The 20,485-nt window shown below is 48.5% G+C and overlaps 1 protein-coding gene across 1 annotated transcript; it reads left to right on the forward strand.

Moving 5' to 3' along the window:
• The first annotated feature begins 27 nt into the window (after positions 1–27).
• CYB5D2 (cytochrome b5 domain containing 2) lies at positions 28–19,621 on the forward strand. Its single transcript, XM_002747851.6, has 4 exons — positions 28–745; positions 4,189–4,329; positions 16,626–16,812; positions 18,773–19,621. Exons 1-4 carry the CDS (start codon positions 409–411, stop codon positions 18,987–18,989), a joined length of 882 nt encoding a protein of 293 aa, XP_002747897.2. The 5' UTR covers positions 28–408; the 3' UTR covers positions 18,990–19,621.
• Positions 19,622–20,485: the final 864 nt, after the last annotated feature.

Below are 20,485 nucleotides of genomic sequence, written 5' to 3' on the forward strand. Positions count from 1 at the left end.
CGTCTACGTCATTCCGCAGCCTCCGCTGCCGCCATCTTTGTTTCGGCAGACAACCTGCAAGCCAAAAAGTACAAGGGCCGGACGCCGTGGCTCACGACCGTAATCCCAGCCCTTTGGGAGGCGGTGGGCCACCAGAGGTCGGGAGTTCCAGACCAGCCTGACCAACGTGGTGAAACCCTGTCTCTACTAAATACAAAAAAACTACGCGGGCTTGGTGGCGGGTGCCTGCAATCCCAGCAGGAGGTTGCAGTGAGCCGAGATTGGGCCACTGTACTCTATCTAGCGTGGGCGACAAAAGCGAAAAATCTGTTTCAAAGAAAAAAGAAGTACGAGGAAAAAGTCGGAGTCAGTGAGTTTTTCGCTAGAGACAGAGGAACAAAGAGAGACCGAGAGAGAAGGAGCGCGCCGATGACGTCACGGTCGGCGTTTCCGCCATCTTGGTTTTGGACCGGGAGGCGGCAACTTCGGAAGTGCACTGCGGGTGCGGTTGTTGAAATGCTGAGGCTCGGAGGCCGCGGGATTTTGCTGGCCCTGGCCGTGGCCGCAGCAGCGGTGATGGCAGCACGGCTTACGGGCTGGTGGAGTCCCCGCGCTGGCTTTCGCCTTTTCATACCGGAGGAGCTGTCCCGCTACCGCGGCGGCCCTGGGGACCCAGGCCTCTACTTGGCGTTGCTCGGCCGTGTCTACGATGTGTCCTCCGGCCGGAGGCACTACGAGCCTGGGTCCCACTATAGCGGCTTCGCAGGTATCAGCGACGCTACTTAGGCCTTTTCCTCAGCCGGCGCGAGCCAGTAGCCACCTGCGCGTCGTTCGTTCATTATTCATGTATCTTGCCCCCCACCCCTCATCCATCAAATGCGCAAGGCGGAACTGAGCTGCACCATCCTTCTAGTCTCTGTGGCTCAGTCGGGACTATGGTCAGCTCTGTCTTTCACCACCGCCCTGCGTGACTGTTGGAGAAACGTGTCTTCTGTCTCTTGTTACCCATTACCCACCGTCGGAAGCCCGAGGATACGGGCTTTGTCCCAGACTTCTGTGGGTGCTCTCAGAGCAAAGATAAATGAGATTCCGCCCCTACCCTCACCGTTTCCTTACTGATTCCACCCATCTCTTCATTGTGCCCGGATCCAAAGTAATCTTTCTTACCCCCACCCCTTAGCATAGTGTTTTCACGGTTCATCCATGGTTTGTCAGCACGTATCAGTACTTCATTTCTTTATGGCCCGTCATAACAGTACATTTGGTCTGAGTCATTCTTGCTTCTAGTACAGATGCACCTGTTTGTCTTTCTTAGAAAAGAGCCAGGTTAAGGCACAGGTGAGGGCTCCAGTCATCTTTACAGTCCTTAATACGTAGAACAAAGCTGTGCATATGTTAGACCTCAAAGAACATTTGTCAAAGTAAGTTTGTGCTTGGTGTCCCTGTTGTACAGCTAAGGGTATTAAAGGATGTGATTTGCCTAAGGCCCTCACCCCTGAGTGCTGACAGAACATGGACTCGGACCACCAGCCTAGTGCTTTTATACAGGTATTGTCTGGCCAGCCAGGGGGACTGATTACCTCCCAAATTTAAAAAGGACAAAAAAATGCAGGGCAAGCCCAAGATCAGTTACTAGGATGATATTAAATAAGTATTTTCCCCTTATTATCTTAGGGGTATTGGGAAGCTGCCTCTAGGACTGAAATACAAGCCACTTCCCTCTTTCTAGGGAATACTTCAGAAATGGAAGGGTTGACAGAAAAGGAATGAAGTTCAGCTGATCTCGCTAAGCCCCTGAGATAGTCCAGCAAGGGAAGGCACTTACCCAGGGCTGCCCAGTGAGTTAGAAGCAGAGCTGGGACTGGAATCAAGGTGTTTTTGAAGGCACTCCTTGTTGCACTGCGTTGGATGTATGCACAAGTGTGGGCATAAAACCTTCGATTTCTGGAGTGCTTTTTATTTTTCACTGTGCTCTGCTGTCTGCTGAGTTCCTGTGCTCCTGGTATTCATTCCCCATCTTTATTTACCACTGCTTACCTTGTGTCACGGGCTGTGGAATCCAAGATGTCTGTAACATGCTTCCCACTGCGCACACAGGCTAGTTGGGAAGTAGTTATGTTCACTTATTCATTCGTTCATTCAATATTTTGTTTTTCATTGAGATGCAATTCACATGATGTAAAGCCCTTTTAAAGTATACAATTCTGGCTGGGCACAGTGGCTCATGCCTGTAGTCCCAGCACTTTGGGAGGACGAGGTGGGCGGATCATCTGAGGTCAGGAGTTCGAGATCAGCCTGACCAACATGGAGAGACCCCCCCCCACACACACACACCCACAATCACTAAAAAAAAAAAAAAGTATACAGTTCAGTGGGGTTTGTTGTTGTCGTTTTTGTTTTGAGACAGGGTCTGTCTCTGTTGCCTGGGCTGGTGTGCAGTGGCATGACCTCCGCCTCTCAGGTCAAACGATACTCCTACTTCAGCCTCTCAAGTAGCTGGGATGGAGCATAGGTGCACACCACCACGTCCAGCTCATTTTTGTATTTGTAGAGATGGGTTTGCGCCATGTTGGCCAGGCTGGTCTTGAACTCCTGAGCCAAAGTGATCCACCCGCCGGGGCCTTCCAAAGTGTCGGGATTTCAGGTGTGAGCGACTGCACCCAGCCCTTTTTTTTTTTTGAGATGGATCTTGCTCTGCTGCTCAGGCTGGAGTGCAATAGTGCTATCATGGCTCACTGCAAACTCCGCCTACCAGGTTCAGGCGATTCTCCTGCCTCAGCCTCCGGAATAGCTGAGATTACAGCCACCATGTCTGGGTAATTTTTGTATTTTTAGTAGAGACAGTGTTTTGCCATGTTGGACAGGCTGGTCTTGAACCTCTGACCTCAGGTAATCTGCCCACCTTGGACTCCGAAAGTGCTGGGAAGTGGTGGGATTAGAGATAGCCACCATACCCAAACCCTCCCCCCACCTTTTTTTTTTTGAGAGAGATGGGGCCTCATCCCGTCACCCAGGCTGAAGTGCAGAGGCATGGTCATAGCTCAAACCCCTGTGGTTAAGCAGTCCTTACTCAGCCTCTTGAGAAGCTGGGAGTATGAGCATGAGCCTCCATGCCCAGAGTGTGAACATTTTGATCTTGTGATGTCTGTAAGACACTAAGTGGTATTGGATATACAGGTGTGGGCCTTGGGAGACATCTGAGCTAAAGATGCAGATGTGGCTGTCTTTGCCTGTAGGTGGACTTTGAAGCACAGGTGTGGATAAGATTGTCAGGTGAGAGGGTGTGGACGGTAATGGACCGCTAAGGCTGGTAGACAATGAGAGGCTGGAGAGAGGAGGAAAATGAGATGTGTCATGGAAGCCAAGGGAGGTGGTCGGCTGTGTTAAATGTTGCTGAAGGTAAATGAATGTGACCAATGCCAAAGAGATGTGTGTCCAAGGTCCAGGAGCATCTGCCACAGAGGAGGGGTTGGGGGCCCCCTTTCCCTGGGATAGGAAGTAGGGGTTGTCAAGAGATATTCCTCAGATAACATTCTTGCTGGGTGCAGTGGCTCATACGTGTAATCCCAGCACTTTGGGAGGCTGAGCTGAGTAGATTGCCTGAGTTCAGGAACAGCCTGGCCACCATGGTGAAACCCTGTCTCTACTGGGGAAAAGAAAAAAACCAACAAGGCCAGGTACAGTGGCTCACGCCTGTAATCCAGCACTTTGGGAGGCCGAGGCAGGTGGGTCACGAGGTCAGGAGTTCAAGACCAGCTAGGCCAAAATGGTGAAACCCCATATTTACTAAAAATAGGAAAATTAGCCAACGTGGTGGCGGCACCTGTAATCCCAGCTACTCAGAGGCTGAGGCAGAGAATTGCTTGAACTCAGGAGGCAGAAATTGCAGTGAGCCAAGATTGCAACACCGCACTCCAGCCTGGGTAACAGTGAGAGTCCATCTCAAAAAAAAAAAAAAAAAAAAAAAAAAAAAAATTTAGCTGGGTGTGGTGGCAGGAGCTTGTAATCCCAGCTGCTGGGGAGGCTGAGGCAGGAGAATCACTTGAACCCAGGAGGCCAAGGTTGCAGTGAGCCAAGATTGTGCCACTGCACTTCAGTCTGGGTGACAGAGTGAGACACTGTCTCAAAAAAGAGAAAAAAACCACATTCTTGAGTTTGTGTAGTGTCAGTCATTTACAGCTGGATCTGATGGAAAGTTTTCTCCTACAGGTCGAGATGCATCCAGAGCATTTGTGACCGGGGACTACTCTGAAGCAGGCCTTGTGGATGATATATCTGACTTGTCATTCTCTGAGATGCTGACACTTCAAAGTTGGCTTTCATTCTATGAGAAGAATTATGTATGTGTTGGTAAGTAGTCCACAGTTTATACGCATCATGTGATTGTCTTGGAATGTTTTTAGGGGCCTGAGATTTTTTAGGGATTGGGCTCAAGGTTAAAATCTGGAAACAGCCGTCGATTTTTTTTTTTTTTTTTTACTTTACATTCGGGTTGTTAGCACAGGGCTGAGCCGTCCAGAATGAGATGCACGGGCACCTGTTTCCTCCACTCCTGGCCATGGAGAGGGTTGCTGAGCTGTGTGCTTTGGCCTGGCTGCACTGCGGCCAGTGGCTGCTTGCACCATCCTTCAGCAACCAGCTCCAGAAGGGCAGCTTCCCTGTCTCACTGTGCTCTGCGCAGCTGGCTTCAGCACGCAACCAGGAAGGCGTGAAGCCTAGATGTATGTTTCAACAAGTCCCCTTTTATTTGGTCCTCTGGGAGGAGAGCAGCTTCCTGAGTAAGCTGTTTCCCAGGTGGGAGGTATGCTCATCAAACCTCTGTGGAGGGTTCTGCACTTGCTGCTTACTGCGGGTACATGAGGGACTCACTTCTCCAGTGGGAAGACACTGAACTGCATCCTAAACCAGAGTGTTAAAGACACTGGCACTAGGCCCGGTGCGGTGGCTCATGCCTGAATCCCAGCACTTGGTGAGGCTGAGGCGGATGGATCACTTGAGGTCAGGAGTTTGAGACCAGCCTGGCCAACATGGTGACACCCCGTCTCTACTAAAAATACAAAAATTTAAAACAAAACAAAAATTAGCTGGGTGTGGTAGTGTGCACCTGTAGTCCCAGCTACTGAGGAGGCAGAGGCAGGAGAATCACTTGAACCCAGGAGGCAGAGGTTGCAGTGAGCTGAGATGGCACCATTGTACTCCAGCCTGGGCAACAGAGCAAAACTTTCTGTCTCAAAACAGAAAAAGAAAGAAAGGAAAAGAAAACCTACAACGAAAGACACTAAACACTAGATTTCTTCACAAGTACCCACAGTTGGGATGGTTGTTACCGTTTCTCCCATCTGTCTGCAGCCCTCACCTCTCAGTGGAGTCCTACTTGGACATGACTGACTTCCTGAGGAAAAACCATCGTCACTTTATCGAACTAGGGTCTAGTTGGGAAGAATTCTTTCCTTAATGCCTGTGAATTTCTGCTTCTGTCATTACTGTTCCCTTTTCTGAGAACCTTGGCATTTTTATTAACACCTCTGCTCCCTCCACATCCAGTTAGTGGAGACATCCAAAGCTTGTGTCCATCTATTGTGGGCCTCTGCCTTTCTTCATTTTCTCTGTCTACCCAAGAGCATTGTTGAGACCACAACCCTGCCTGCCATCGAAGGCACTGGCCTCTACTCACCTGCGCTTGCTTCAGAGGGCTCTGTTCTTTCTTCCCTTTCCCAATGAAGTTGCCAAACCAAGGTTGAAACATTACTGGGTTAATAAAGAAAAGAAAACCCAATAGAAAAGAATAAGAGCCGGGCACAGTGGCTCCCGCCTGTAATCCTAACACTTCGGGAGGCTGAGGCATGTGGATCACTTGAGGTCAGGAGTTCAAGACCAGCCTGGCCAACATGGTGAAACCCTGTCTGTACTAAAAATACAAAAATTAGCTGGGTGTGATGGTGGGTGCCTGTAATCCCAGCTAACAGGGAGGCGAGATGGGAGAATCGCTTGAACCCGGGAGGCAGAGGTTGCCAAGATCGTGTCACTGCACTCCAGCCTGGCCAGCTGAGCGAAACTCTTGTCTCAAAAAAAAAAAAAAGAATGGAGTCCAAGCCAGGCGCGGTGGCTCACACCTGTAATCCCAGCACTTGAGGTGGTCGGATCACTTGAGGTCAGGCGTTTAAGACCAGCCTGGCCAACATGGCAAAACCATGTCTCTACTAAAAATACAAATAATTAGCTGAGTGTGGTGGCATATGCCTGTAGTCCCAACTACTTGGGAGGCTGAAGCACAAGAATCACTTGAACCTGGAAGGCGGAGGTAGCAACAAGCTGAGATTACCTTACTGCATTCCAGCCTGAGTGACGGAGTGAGACCTTTTCTCAAAAAGAATAGTCTCTTAAATGAGCAAAGAATGCCAGGCCAAATACTTGATCTAAGATTTGGGAGCACACTTGAAGGTTCCTGGTGTGCTTGGTGTGATAGGTGAACTGGTCTTGTTGTGATGATGTGTTGCGGGTGAGGATGGGGTGGGGCATGTGGTGGGAAATACCTCAGGATTTTCGTTGATGTTGGGATCGTGTTGAATACCTGCTATTCAGAAGTTACAGTTTCCATCCTGGGTGGTGGGGGCGACCAGGGATGAGCTGACTACAGTTCTTGCCCCTGTTAGCTGATTCTGTAGGATAGGTGCCACGTTAGCTTCTTAAGGTCACCAGAAGCCCTCAGGGGATGAAGGTTTTTTGTAAAGGCACATGCTGAAGTGAGGACAGCTGGGAAGCCATCTTGGCAGCCACATGGCCAGGCCTCAAGGAAAAGCAAGATGGCCTTGGTTCTGCTATGGACACAGGACTGGCCCGGAGACACAGCCAGGGGTGACTGCCATTCTCATGACACAGCTTCTAGAACTCCTCTGTTCCTCTGCTACTGCTGTCCTGGCTTTGGGTCTCGTGGAAAACTCACCAAGACCAGCTTGTCACCATGTAACACAGACATCCTAACCCCCATAGTGGGAAGTTCTGTGCCAGGCCAACTCGTACACTGGAGGCCTGTGACTCGGGCCCCGATCCCTTCCTTTATTCATCTAACAAGTATTTAAAATGGAATGTTCTGCGCTAAGCTGTTTTATTTATATATAAATAAAAGTGCAATGGTGTGATTTCAGTTCACTGCAACCTCTGCCTCCCAGGTTCAGGTGATCCTGCCTCAGCCTCCTCAGTGGCTGGGACTACAGGTGCCCAGCTCATTTTTTGTGTTTTTAGTAGAGGGTTTCACTACGTTGGCCAGGATGGTCTTGATCTCTTGACCTCGTGATCCACCTATCTCGGCCTCTGAAAGTGCTGGGATTACAAGCATGAGCCACCACACCCAACCTATATTTATATATTTTTTGAGATGGAGTCTTGCTCAGTCACCCAGCCTTGAGGGCAGTGGCACGATCTCGGCTCACTGCAACCTCCACCTTCTGGGTTCAAGCAGTTTTCCTTCCTCAGCCTGCTGGGTAGCTGGGATTGCAGGCGTGCACCACCACACCCAGCTAATTTTTGTGTTTTTAGTAGAGACGGGTTTCACCATGTTGGCCAGGTCCCGAACTGACCTTAAGTGATTCACCCACCTCAGCTTACCAAAGTGCTGGGGTTACAGTTGTGAGCCACCGCACCTGGCACTAAGCTGTTTTGAGTACTGGGCCTCACTAGTAGAGAGAGGCATGTCATAAACAGGTAAACAGATTGAACAGCTCCAGATAGGACCATGCATGAAACTGTGATGTGGTGCATGTCTGGGAGTTCAGCACCACTAGAGAAGATGCTCAGGAGTGGCTTCTGGAGAGGATGACCATGAAGCTGAGACCGGGCAGGTGAGCAGGAGGCAGCATTCAGGGCTGGACAAGAGAGTTCCAGCTCAGGGAAGAGCAGCGCCAAAGGTGGGGAGTGGGGAAGCATGGCCAAGAAATAGAAAGAAAGCCCATGAGCTGGAGCCCACAGTGAACGAGGGAGGAAGCGGCTTGATAAGAGGCTGAAGAAGCGAGTAAATGAAATCCGTACAGGACGTTACAGGCCTTGGTAAGAAACTTGCATTTTGTCTGTATGCTTGAAGAAGCCATTGGAGGGTTTTAATCAGATGTAGGAGTGACATGGTATGATTCACTACTACTCTCCTGTCGGTGGGACATGCTTGATTCATGTCTTTTTGAAGTTTTATTGATCTCTCTTGTTGCCCAGGCTGGAATGCAGTGGCACGATCTCAGCTCACTGCAACCTCCACTTCCCAAGTACAAGTGATTCTTCTGCCTCAGCCTCCTGAGTTACTGGGATTACAGACATGCGTTGCCATGCCTGGCTAATTTTTGTATTTTTAGTAGAGATTGGGTTTCTCCATGTTGGCCAGGCTGGTCTCGAACTCTTGACCTTGTGATCTGCCCACCTCGGTCCCCCCAAAGTTCTGGGATTACAGGCACGAGCCACTGCACCCAGCTATGATTCATTTTTTTTTTATTGCATTTTAGGTTTTGGGGTACATGTGCAGAACATGGAACATAGTTGCATAGGTACACAAGTGGCAGTGTGATTTACTGCCTTCCTCCCCTTCACCCACATCTGACATTTCTCCCCATGCTATCCCTCCCCAGCTCCCCCGACCGCTGTCCCTCCCCTATTCCCCCCAATAGACCCCAGTATATAGTGCTCCCCTCCCTGTGTCCATGTGTTCTCATTGTTCATCACCAACCTATGAGTGAGAACATGCGGTATTTCGTTTTCTGTTCTTGTGTCAGTTTGCTGAGAATGATGTTCTCCAGATTCATCCATGTCCCTACAAAGGACATGAACTCATCGTTTTTGATTGCTGCATAATATTCCATGGTGTATATGTGCGACATTTTCCCAGTCCAGTCTATCATCAATGGGCATTTGGGTTGGTTCCAGGTCTTTCCTATTATAAACAGTGCTGCAATGAACATTCGTGTGCATGTGTCCTTATAGTAGAACGATTTATAGTCCTCTGGATATATATCCAGTAATGGGATTGCTGGGTCAAATGGAATTTCTATTTCTAGGTCCTTGAGGAATCGCCACACTGTCTTCCACAATGGTTGAACTAATTTACACTCCCATCAGCAGTGTAAAAGTGTTCCTATTTCTCCACATCCTCTCCAGCATCTGTTGTCTCCAGATTTTTTAATGATCGCCATTCTAACTGGCGTGAGATGGTATCTCAATGTAGTTTTGATTTGCATTTCTCTGATGACCAGTTATGATGAGCATTTTTTCATATGTTTGTTGGCCTCATGTATGTCTTCTTTTGTAAAGTGTCTGTTCATATCCTTTGCCCATTTTTGAATGGGCTTGTTTGTTTTTTTCCTGTAAATCTGTTTGAGTTCTTTGTAAATTCTGGGTATCAGCCCTTTGTCAGATGGGTAAACTGCAAAAATTTTTCCCCATTCTGTTGGTTGCCAATTCACTCTAGTGACTGTTTCTTTTGCCATGCAGAAGCTGTGGAGTTTGATTAGGTCCCATTTGTCTATTTTGGCTTTTGTTGCCAATGCTTTTGGTGTTTTGGTCATGATGTCCTTGCCTACGCCTATGTCCTGAATGGTTTTGCCTAGATTTTCTTCTATGGTTTTTATGGTGCCAGGTCTTATGTTTAAGTCTTTAATCCATCTGGAGTTAATTTTAGTGTAAGGTGTCAGGAAGGGGTCCAGTTTCTGCTTTCTGCACATGGCTAGCCAGTTTTCCCAACACCATTTATTAAACAGGGAATCGTTTCCCCATTGCTTGTTTTTGTCGGGTTTATCAAAGATTGTATGGTTGTAGATATGTTGTGTTGCCTCCAATGCCTCTGTTTTGTTCCATTGGTCTATATCTCTGTTTTGGTACCAGTACCATGCTGTTTTGATTACTGTAGCCTTGTAGTATAGTTTGAAGTCTGGTAGCGTGATGCCTCCTGCTGTGTTCTTTCTGCTTAGGATTGACTTGGCTATGCGGGCTCTCTTTTGGTTCCATATGAAGTTCAAGGTGGTTTTTTTTCCAGTTCTGTGAAGAAAGTCAATGGTAGCTTGATGGGGATAGCGTTGAATCTATGAATCACTTTGGGCAATATAGCCATTTTCACGATATTGATTATTCCTAACCATGAACATGGAATGTTTCTCCATCTGTTTGTGTCCTCTCTGATTTCGTTAAGCAGTGGTTTGTAGTTTTCCTTGAAGAGGTCCCTTACGTTCCTTGTGAGTTGTATTCCTAGGTATTTTATTCTTTTTGTAGCAATTGTGAATGGCAGTTCGTTCTTGATTTGGCTCTCTTTAAGTCTGTTATTGGTGTAGAGGAATGCTTGTGATTTTTGCACATTGATTTTATATCCTGAGACTTTGCTGAAGTTGCTTATCAGTTTCAGGAGTTTTTGGGCTGAGGCGATGGGGTCTTCTAGGTATACTCTCATGTCGTCTGCAAATAGAGACAATTTGGTTTCCTCCTTTCTTATTGAATACCCTTTATTTCTTTTTCTTGCCTGATTGCTCTGGCTAGAACTTCCAATACTATATTGAATAGGAGTGGTGAGAGAGGGCATCCTTGTCTAGTGCCAGATTTTAAAGGGAGTGCTTCCAGTTTTTGTCCATTCAGTATGATATTGGCTGTTGGTTTGTCATAAATAGCTTTTATTATTTTGAGATACGTTCCATCAATACCGAGTTTATTGAGGATTTTTAACATAAAGGGCTGTTGAATTTTGTCAAAGGCCTTCTCTGCGTCAGTTGAGATAATCATGTGGTTTTTGTTTTTGGTTCTGTTTATGTGGTGAATTACGTTTATAGACTTGCATATGTTGAACCAGCCTTGCATCCCCGGGATGTATCCTACTTGATCATGATGGATAAGCTTTTTGATGGGCTGTTGCAATTGGCTTGCCAGTATTTTATTGAAGATTTTTGCATCTATGTTCATCATGGATATTGGCCTGAAGTTTTCTTTTCTTGTTGAGTCTCTGCCAGGTTTTGGTATCAGGATGATGTTGGTCTCATAAAATGATTTGGGAAGGATTCCCTCTTTTTGGATTATTTGGAATAGTTTCAGAAGGAATGGTATCAGCTCCTCTTTGTGTGTCTGGTAGAATTCGGCTGTGAACCCATCTGGACCTGGGCTTTTTTTGTGTGGTAGGCTCTTAATTGTTGCCTCAACTTCAGACCTTGTTATTGGTCTATTCATAGTTTCAGCTTCCTCCTTGTTTAGGCTTGGGAGGACACAAGTGTCCAGGAATTTATTCATTTCTTCCAGGTTTACTAGTTTATGTGCATAGAGTTCTTTGTAATATTCTCTGATGATGGTTTGAATTTCTGTGGAATCTGTAGGGATTTCCCCCTTATCGTTTTTTGTTGCATCTATTTGGTTATACTCTCTTTTCTTTTTAATCAATCTGGCTAGTGGTCTGTCTATTTTGTTGATCTTTTCAAAAAACCAGCTCTTGGATTTATTGATTTTTCGAAGGGTTTTTCGTGTCTCTATCTCCTTCAGTTCAGCTCTGATCTTAGTTATTTCTTGTCTTCCGCTAGGTTTTGAGTTTTTTTTATCTTGTTCCTCTTGCTCTTTCAATTTTGACGATAGGGTGTCAATTTTGGATCTCTCCACTCTTCTCACGTGGGCACTTATTGCTATATATTTTCCTCTAGAGACTGCTTTACATGTGTCCCAGAGATTCTGGTATGTTGTGTCTTCATTCTCGTTGCTTTCGAAGAACTTCTTTATTTCTGCCTTCATTTCATTGTTTATCCAATCAACATTCAAGAGCCAGTTGTTCAGTTTCCATGAAGCTGTGTGGTTCTGAGTTAGTTTCTGAATTCTGAGTTCTAACTTGATTGCACTGTGGTCTGAGAGACTGTTTGTTATGATTTCAGTTGTTTTGCATTTGCTGAGGAGTGCTTTACTTCCAATTATGTGGTCAATTTTAGAGTAGGTGTGATGTGATGCTGAGAAGCATGTATATTCTGTGGATTTGGGGTAGAGAGTTCTGTAAATGTCTATCAGGTTTGCTTGTTCCAGGTCTCAGTTCAAGCCCTGGATATCCTTGTTGATTTTCTGTCTGGTTGATCTGTCTAATATTGACAGTAGAGTGTTAAAGTCTCCTACTATTATTGTGTGGGAGTCTAAGTCTCTTTGTAAGTCGTTAAGAACTTGCCTTATATATCTGGGTGCTTCTGTATTGGGTCCATATATATTTAGGATCGTCAGCTGTTTTTGTTGTATCGATCCTTTTACTATTATGTAATGTCCTTCTTTGTCTCTTTTGATCTTTGTTGCTTTAAAGTATATTTTATCAGAGACAAGAATTGCAACTCCTGCTTTTTTTTTTGCTCTCCATTTGCTTGGTAAATCTTCCTCCATCCCTTTATTTTGAGCCTTTGTGTATCCTTGCATGTGAGATGGGTTTCCTGGATACAGCACACTGATGGGTTTTGGCTTTTTATCCAATTTTCTAGTCTGTGTCTTTTGATTGGTGCATTTAGCCCATTTACATTTAGGGTTAATATTGTTATGTGTGAATTTGATACTGCCATTTTGATGCTAGCTGGCTGTTTTGCCCGTTAGTTGATGCAGATTCTTCATTTTGTTGATGCTCTTTAGCATTTGGTATGTTTTTGGAATGGCTCGCACTGGTTATTCCTTTCTATGTGTAGTGCCTCTTTCAGGAGCTCTTGTAAAGCAGGCCTGGTGGTGACAAAATCTTTGAGTACTTGCTTGTTTGCAAAGGATTTTATTTTTCTTTCACTTCTGAAGCTCAGTTTGTCTGGATATGAAATTCTGGGTTGAAAGTTCTTTTCTTTAAGGTTGTTGAATAGTGGCCCCCACTCTCTTCTGGCTTGTAGAGTTTCTGCCGAGAGATCTGCTGTGAGTCTGATGGGCTTCCCTTTGTGGGCGACCCGACCTTTCTCTCTGGCTGCCCTTAGCATTTTCTCCTTCATTTCACCCCTGGTGAATCTGACAATTATGTGCCTTGTGGTTGCTCTTCTTGCGGAATATCTTTGTGGTGTTCTCTGTATTTCCTGGACTTGAATATTGGCCTGGCTTGCTAGGTTGGGGAAATTTTCCTGGATTATATCCTGAAGAGTATTTTCCAGCTTGGATTCATTCTCTTCGTCACATTCTGGTACACCTATCAAACCTAGGTTAGGTCTCTTCACATAGTCCCACATTTCTTAGAGACTTTGTTCATTCCTTTTTGCGCTTTTTTCTCTAATCTTGGTTTCCCGTTTTATTTTATTGAGTTGATCTTCGACTTCTGATATCCTTTCTTCTGCTTGGTCAGTTTAGCTGTTGAAACTTGTGCATGCTTCGTGAAGTTCTCGTGTTGTGTTTTTCAGCTCCTTCAATTCACTCATTTTCCTCTCTAAGTTGTCCATTCTTGTTATCGTTTCCTCAAATCTTTTTTCAAGGTTCTTAATTTCTTTGCACTGATTTTGAACATGTTTTTTTAGCTCACAGAAGTTTCTTATTACCCACCTTCTGAAGTCTGATTCCGTCATTTTATCACACTCATTTTCTGTCCAGCTTTGTTCCCTTGCTGGTGAGGAGTTTTGGTCCTTTGTAGGAGGTGAGGTGTTCTTGTTTCGGGTGTTTTTCTCCTTTTTGTGATGGTTTCTTCCCATCTTTGTGGATTTATCCACCTGTCATCTGAGTGGTTGCTGATTTTCCGATTGGGTCTGAGTTGACATCCAGATTGTTGATGATGAAGTATTTCTGTTTCTTGGTTTTCCTTCTAACAGTCTGGCCCCACTGCTGTAGGACTGCTGAGGTCCACTCCAAGCCCTGCTTGCCTGGGGAACTCTTGTAGCAGCTGCGGAACTGCGAGGGTTGCTACCAGATGATTCTTCTGCTATCTTTGTCCCAGAATGATGCCCGCAAAATGTCAGTCTGATCAGTCCTTTGTGAGGTGACTCTTTGGATATACTGGGGTCAGGGAGCTGCTTGAGGGGACAGTCTCTACTTTATAGGAGCTCTAGTGCTGAGCTGTGAGCTCCGTTGTTCATTCAGGGCTGCTAGGCAGGTATGTTTAAGTCTGCTGCAGCAGAACTCATAAAGCCCCCCCTTTTTTTTTCCTCAGGTGCTCTGTCCCGGGGAGTTAGGGCTTTATTTATGAGTATCCGTTGCACTTTCCTGCCCAGCAAGGAGGCAGTCTAGTCACTCCCTGCCTGTAGTGGCTATGATGAGCTGCCGTGGGCTCCGCCCTGTTGCCGTGGCCTCCGCCCTTCTATCATGGGCTCTGCCCTGCTGTCATGGGCTCCACCCTGCTGCCGTGTGTAATTCCCTGTAGTCCTGTTTATATGGGTGTGGTTAGAACTGCAGTGGCGATGGTGGCCCGCCTCTGTAGTGGCGGACTCTCTCTGTTATGGCGGGTTTCCTTGGCAACAGCAGGCTGCGTCAGCAATGGCAGAGTACCTTTGTAGGGGTCGCGTGCTTCGGTAGTCGCAGACGCCCCTCCCCCACTGAGCTGCACTGTCCAGGGTTCAGCTGTGCTTGCTGTGAATCTCTGAACCCCAAGCGTTTCCAATGGCTGTTATGTTTGTTTTTGCGGGTGTGGGACCCGCTGAGCCTGATCACCTGGCTCCCTGCCTCAGAGCCCTTTTTTTTTTTTTTAAGTTGAACGGTTGACTCTCTCCCAGGTGTTCCAGTCGCCTGCTGCAAGGGCGCTGGGATCTGTGTGATTTCCCATGCAGCAACCCACTGTGCCGGCTCAAACCATGTTGCTGCCCGGGAATCTCCTGGCCTGGCTTTCTGTTTAAGTCCCATTTAATCAGATGAATGTGCTAATCTGCCTTCCAAAATCTCCAGTTGCCGGTTTAACAGGGCAACCAAACCAGTGTGTTTTGTACGGAGTGTCGCTGCACTGCGGCCTTGGCCCAAACAGCCACGCCGGCCCAAATTGCCGCACTGGCGGCCCTTGGAGCTCTTACACCTGGGAATCTCCTGGTCTGTGGGCAATAAAGATCCATATGGAAATGCGGCGTCCACTCACCCTCTGTGGATTCACTGGGAGCTGCAATCCTTAATTGATCCCAAAGCGCCATCTTTTCTTCTCCTGATTCATGTTTTTAAAAGATTCCCCAGTTGTTTAATGGACAGAGAGCTCTAGAAGGGCACGAGCTGAGGCAGAGAGAGCAGCTGGGAGGCCACTGCCACTGTCTGTGGTTTGGAGGAGGGTGGTGGTGGTAGAAATGGAAAGGAGTGAACAGAATCAGGATCTGTTCAGAGGAAGGACAGACAGGATTTTCTGATGGGTGGGACGGCAGGGAAGGGAGTGTGCTTGTGGATGTCCAGGAGGAGGAGTCAGCGCTAAGGCTCCTAACCCCCGGTAACATGGATTTGGGAAGGTCAGGGAGGGCGTTGGACTTGAGAACATGCGCTGAATCTTGGATATGCTGAACATACGTGCCACCAGAATCAAAGTTGCAGCTAGTTCTTAGGGCTACTGCCTCCTTGGTGGCACCTCCCTGAAGTGCTTGCTTTCTGCTGCCCTCGTCTGTGGCAGGTGATGCCTCTGAAGGCCGTTTGCACCTCAGGACTGAGGCACGTTAGAGCCCTGCACTGAGAGAACTCATGTATTTTTCGTTTTAGCCTCTAGGCTGGTGGACCACCTGCTGGCTGCCGCCGTAGCTTAGAGTTTTACTAATGCTGATGGGCATTTTACAGCTGGGCACACTGTGGCTTACACCTGTAGCCCCATCTGCTCCAGAAGCTGAGGTGGGAGGATTGCTTGAGCCCAGAAGTTCAAGGCTGTAATGAGCCGTGACCATACCTGTGAATAGCCACTGCACTCCAGCCTGGGCAGTACAGCGAGACCCATCTATAAGAAAACATTCTTATAGGCATTTTAAAGGAAAGCCAGTTTTTACTCAGTCACATCCCCGAGGGGAGAGCATGGGCTTGGAGCCAGATTCATTTACTAGCTTTGTAGACCACCCCAAGGTTTTGAACCTCCAGTCTCTTTCCTGCACATAAGGAGTAACAAAGCAGTGATTCCTCTCAGAGGTTCGTTGGGAGGATTATTATTTGGTAAAGGGCTAGTGTACTGCCAGAGACTGAGTTAATAAACGACGTGTAGAAAGCAGAATAATTTGTTGCTGGGGGAATGGAGCTGCAGAAATGTCAGCATGCCTGGGTGTGGTGCTCCTGCCTGTAATCCAATACTTCGAGAGGCTGAGGTGGGAGGATCACTTGAGCCCAGAAGTTAGAGACCACTCTGGTCAACAGAGTGAGACTCCGTCTCTATTATAGTAAACATTTTTAAAATGTTAGCCAATATGCCCTTCATTGATCAAACGTTCATTGGATACTCACCGTGTGCTCCAGGATCGCTGAAGCATCGGTAAATGAACCACACGTGGTTCCACCCTCAGGGAGCTGTTGTCTGGGAGTGAAAAAGATTGGGTGATTTCTATACTAAAGGACTCCACAGCTAGAACAGGGCTGCTGTTGTGTGCAGCCTTGTAGGATGTTGAGAGGCGGGTATGCCAGGCACCAGAAGTCCCTGCAGTGTAAGTTCTTAATAAATGCACACCTGCAGGCCTGCAGCTGGAAACCCTGGGAATGTGCGCTTTCCCAACCTGCCTCAGCAGCTGAGTATCTGTTCACGCCTCACTCTCACTGTTACTCTGATGTTTGCCTTGCTGTCTTCACAGGAAGGGTGGTAGGACGGTTCTACGGAGAGGATGGGCTGCCTACCCCAGCACTGACCCAGGCGGAAGCTATGATCACCAAAGGCCTGGAGAGAAACCAGCAGGAGCTGGAAGAGAAGCAGGCATTCCCGCCGTGCAATGCGGAGTGGAGCTCAGCCAGGGGCAGCCGGCTCTGGTGTTCCCAGAAGAGGTAAGCATGCTCCCCTTCTGTTCTTTCTGCCTCTGTCTCAAACCCACCTTCTGGGTCATCCAGTCTACATTACTCAGTGAAAGCAGGGTCTGGATGGTTAACCCATGGAACTTTTTCAAAATTCTGATAATCATTCCCAACTTGGGCTGCATATTAGATCTGGGGAACGGCAGAAATGACGGCTGGTCAGACCTCACTCCAGTCAACAGTGTGAGAATATTAGGATCGAGACTTGGACCTGAGGCCTGGGCATTTTTATTTTTTCCAAATTCTCCAGAAAGCCTGCTGACACCACCTCAGCTGAGGAATGAGAATGCAGGAGCCCTCTTGCTTTCTCTGGCCTGTTCAGCCTTCCCCGGGTTTGTTTTCCTGTTTGACTGTACAAATCATGGCTGTCTACAGGAGAGAGGGGCGAGGAGGTGGGGACGGCATGCACAGGGATGGCTTCTGCCGCTGTCTACAAAATAGGGCGAGCTAGGCGTGGTGACACACCTGTGGTCCTGGCTACTTGGGAGACCAAGGCAGGCAGGTTGCTTGAGTTCAGGAGTTGGAGTTCAGCCTGGACAACATAACAAAAAAATAGTCACAACAGCAGCAACAAAAACACTGAAGATTTGGACTTCTCTGCCTTAAGTGAGGGGAGCAAGGGCAAAGGGAGCAGGGAGGAAAGCCCCTTCTTTCCTGGCCACTAGCCTTGAAGAGACGGCTTCCCTAATGTCATCATCTCAAGAAAGAGGGGAGGGACTTGTGAGTTCCTGGCCTGCTCACTTCACAGAGAGAAGCTAAGATACGGGGGTCCTTCCTGTGACCCAGGCCTGAGTGCAGGTGGCCCCAGAGAGCACTGGTCCTCCAGAGGAGACTCCAGGAGGCCTATGTGTGTTCAGATGCTCGACTCTGCACCTCTGGGGCCTGCCTCCTTTTCCCTCCCCACCGTCTGCTGAAGCCCTTCTCGCTTTCATGACTGAGGAGTTCAGGCTCTGCCTTCCCACAGAACCCTCCAGAGCTGCCCTGGGGAATGGAGGGCCCGTCACTGTGCCTCAGCTCAGCTTGTTGCTTTCTGTTCACTTGCGTGTATCCCCCATTAGATGCGAGGAACAAGCGCCAAAGGCAGGGGACAGGCGTGGAGTCAGGCCACCGAGGATGGCATGGAGGCTGGGTGGAAGGGGAGGCATTTTGGTGACAGCCTTATTCTTGGTAAGCTAGAAGTCAGGTGTTTCTTACTGGCTGGCAGTTTCTCTGACAGCAGTGAGTCTGCTCGCAGGCACTGGAACCTGTATGAGGTATCAGTTCCAAGAACCTCATTTTTCTTTTTCAAGGCCTGTGAGTCCATGAGAGACTGAACCCAGAACTCTGAGATGAGCTAGGTTCCTCTGCCCAAGGAGGTTGCTCAGGTGATGTTGGGCCAGAGCTGAGTCCTCCACTTCTGAAGCCTGGCGCCATCAAGGACTGGACCTGTCGGGGACAGGCCAGCCTGCAGCTACACCCTGTGCCAAGGGCTTCCCGGAGAAGGCCGACTCAGGTGGCCAGGGCACAACGGCCAGTTGCCCACCCCCACCCCAGTGCCCCAGAGAGGAACGTGAAGACAGTGGCCAGTGCTGGGTTGTAGAGGGGAAGAAGGAAGTCACACCCAGACCCTGCTTCTGAGAAGCTCACTGGCCAGCGGGGAAACTTTTCCCAGCTGCTAGCAGCAGTGCAGGCACATGGTGCTGCCTCCTAGGATGGGCAGGGCAGAGCTGGGAGCAGTGAAAGGAGCCGTGGACTCTGCCCATGGCCTGGGCAAGCTGGAGGTAGTTAGGAGAGAACATGGAGGCTCGGTCTGCCCGCCGTGGCCTGCTGTCTTGGGAGACACTCCCGTGGGCTTCTGCTTTTCACACAGCCTGGCTCACTGCTTCCTGCTCTCCCCTGCCCAGAGACTCATGAGTTCTCAGGTTTAAGAAGTCCTCTTTCCGTCTGTCTGTAGCGGCGGTGTGAGCAGAGAATGGACTGGTGTCCCCAGGAAGCTGTATAAGCCAGGTGCTAAGGAGCCCCGCTGTGTGTGTGTGAGAACCACTGGTCCCCCTAGTGACCAGATGCCAGACAGCCCGACACACAGAAATCGTGGGGACTTGGACCACCCACACTTGGCGGAATACACGGGCTGCCCACCTCTCGCCGTCACATGCTCCTTCCTGCTCTAAGCGGAGCCTTTCATGTTGCTGACACACAGAGCTCTGCTGAGAACTTGAGCAGGCCCTTGACACGCATGCGGCCTGGGATGGCCCCTGGCATGAAACAGGAGGATCTGGAAGGACTCTGGCTGTATTCTGCAAATGTGACTCTTGCCCTCACCTTGGCTCAGTGCTGTGGGACCCGAGGGACAGCCCAGCCACATGCCTAGTACTGGTCAGCGGCTCACCACGACTCCCCTCGACCCACTGGTCATCTTCCTCAGAGCCTGCAGATACCAGTGGGCCACGACTATTATCAACTGAATTTCAACTTGAATTTATACCCAAAAGCCTGCTGAGCTGATCATGGCTGGGCCAATACATTAAGAGGCAGTAATCACTTAGGATGGCTGATTCTGGAACTGGAAAAGCTTTTGCTCACATGGATACAGCACATCCAGATATCTCTGAGCAAAACAACAATTTAAAGCAGAGGCACTTTTTCTCCTTTAAGGACTTAAAATCAGGTGTGGTGTGTTTTCAAAGGCAGAGGTCTGCATTTTGAGCAAAAGGTAGTTTCCCAGCTCTGACAAGGTAACTGGTTAGCATGATATTAAACTTTGGACAAGGCCGCAGACTTCAGGTGGCTGGGCTTCCGCTCATCCAGTGTGTGTGTGTCCAGGGTCATCTGCAATGCCCTACACTTGACAGGCGTCACACCTGTTACCTCTTGACTGCCTACTAAGGTAGATGGGGGCAAGGCATGTTCCCACTTCACAGACAAGTGGAGGCCGGCATCACCGCCGTGCCATGGCCTCTGCTCATCACCCTCAGAGCTTTGCCTGACTCCCTTCCCATTTGCATTCTCACCCTAGACATCCTCTGCCCTTCCTCCCCTCTCCACTGCCTCCTTTCTGTCATTCATTTCACCAAATCACTTCCAGATTCACAGACTAGAAAATAGAGGCTGCCTCCTCCCCTTCACCAGAGACCCGCGGCTCACTGCCCTTGTGGTCACAGCTGTTCCTTCCACTTGGGATCTGGTTCATGGCTCCTTTCGTCTGCTCCCTCCCCACCTCCATCTTCCTCACGTACCCCTCTTGTACCTTTCCCCTCTCCCCGCCTCATGGATCTTCCCCAAGTATGCATGAAACCGCTCACTCCTCTCACATCATAAATACTCCCTCACCTCCACGGTTTGGGCTTTTACTTACTAGCTTTGCTTTTCAGCCCCAGTTGCTCTAACAATCAGGACAGATTCTGCGTTGACACATTCCATGGTCACATCCAGCTCCTACCTAAGCTTTGTCCTCCACAAGACCCTCACTGGCTTTTGTCCTGCTCCCTTTGTCCCTCCGCCCCTTCCTTCTTAGTTGCCTTGAGAACCTTGTTTTACCTCCACAAACCCCTTTCCATTGGCTTCTCTCCAAATCCAGCATGAAACCTGCATCTCTACCCCAGGCAGATTTCCAGAGTATTCCATCTTCCCTCCCATGCTGCTTTTAGTTCTCAGGGTGAGGGGCACC

The sequence above is a fragment of the Callithrix jacchus genome, chromosome 5 (genome assembly GCF_049354715.1).
Source record: "Callithrix jacchus isolate 240 chromosome 5, calJac240_pri, whole genome shotgun sequence".
Taxonomy (NCBI): Eukaryota; Metazoa; Chordata; class Mammalia; order Primates; family Cebidae; genus Callithrix; species Callithrix jacchus.

What these genes read in the sequence shown, in the direction of transcription:
- CYB5D2 (XM_002747851.6), top strand. Translation starts at nt 409, where the DNA reads ATGACGTCACGGTCGGCGTTTCCGCCATCTTGGTTTTGGACCGGGAGG. An exon ending in GAAGAATTATGTATGTGTTG is followed by an intron (nt 4,330 to 16,625) that starts GTAAGTAGTCCA and finishes CTGTCTTCACAG; the next exon opens with GAAGGGTGGTAGGACGGTTC. An exon ending in CTCTGGTGTTCCCAGAAGAG is followed by an intron (nt 16,813 to 18,772) that starts GTAAGCATGCTC and finishes GTCTGTCTGTAG; the next exon opens with CGGCGGTGTGAGCAGAGAAT.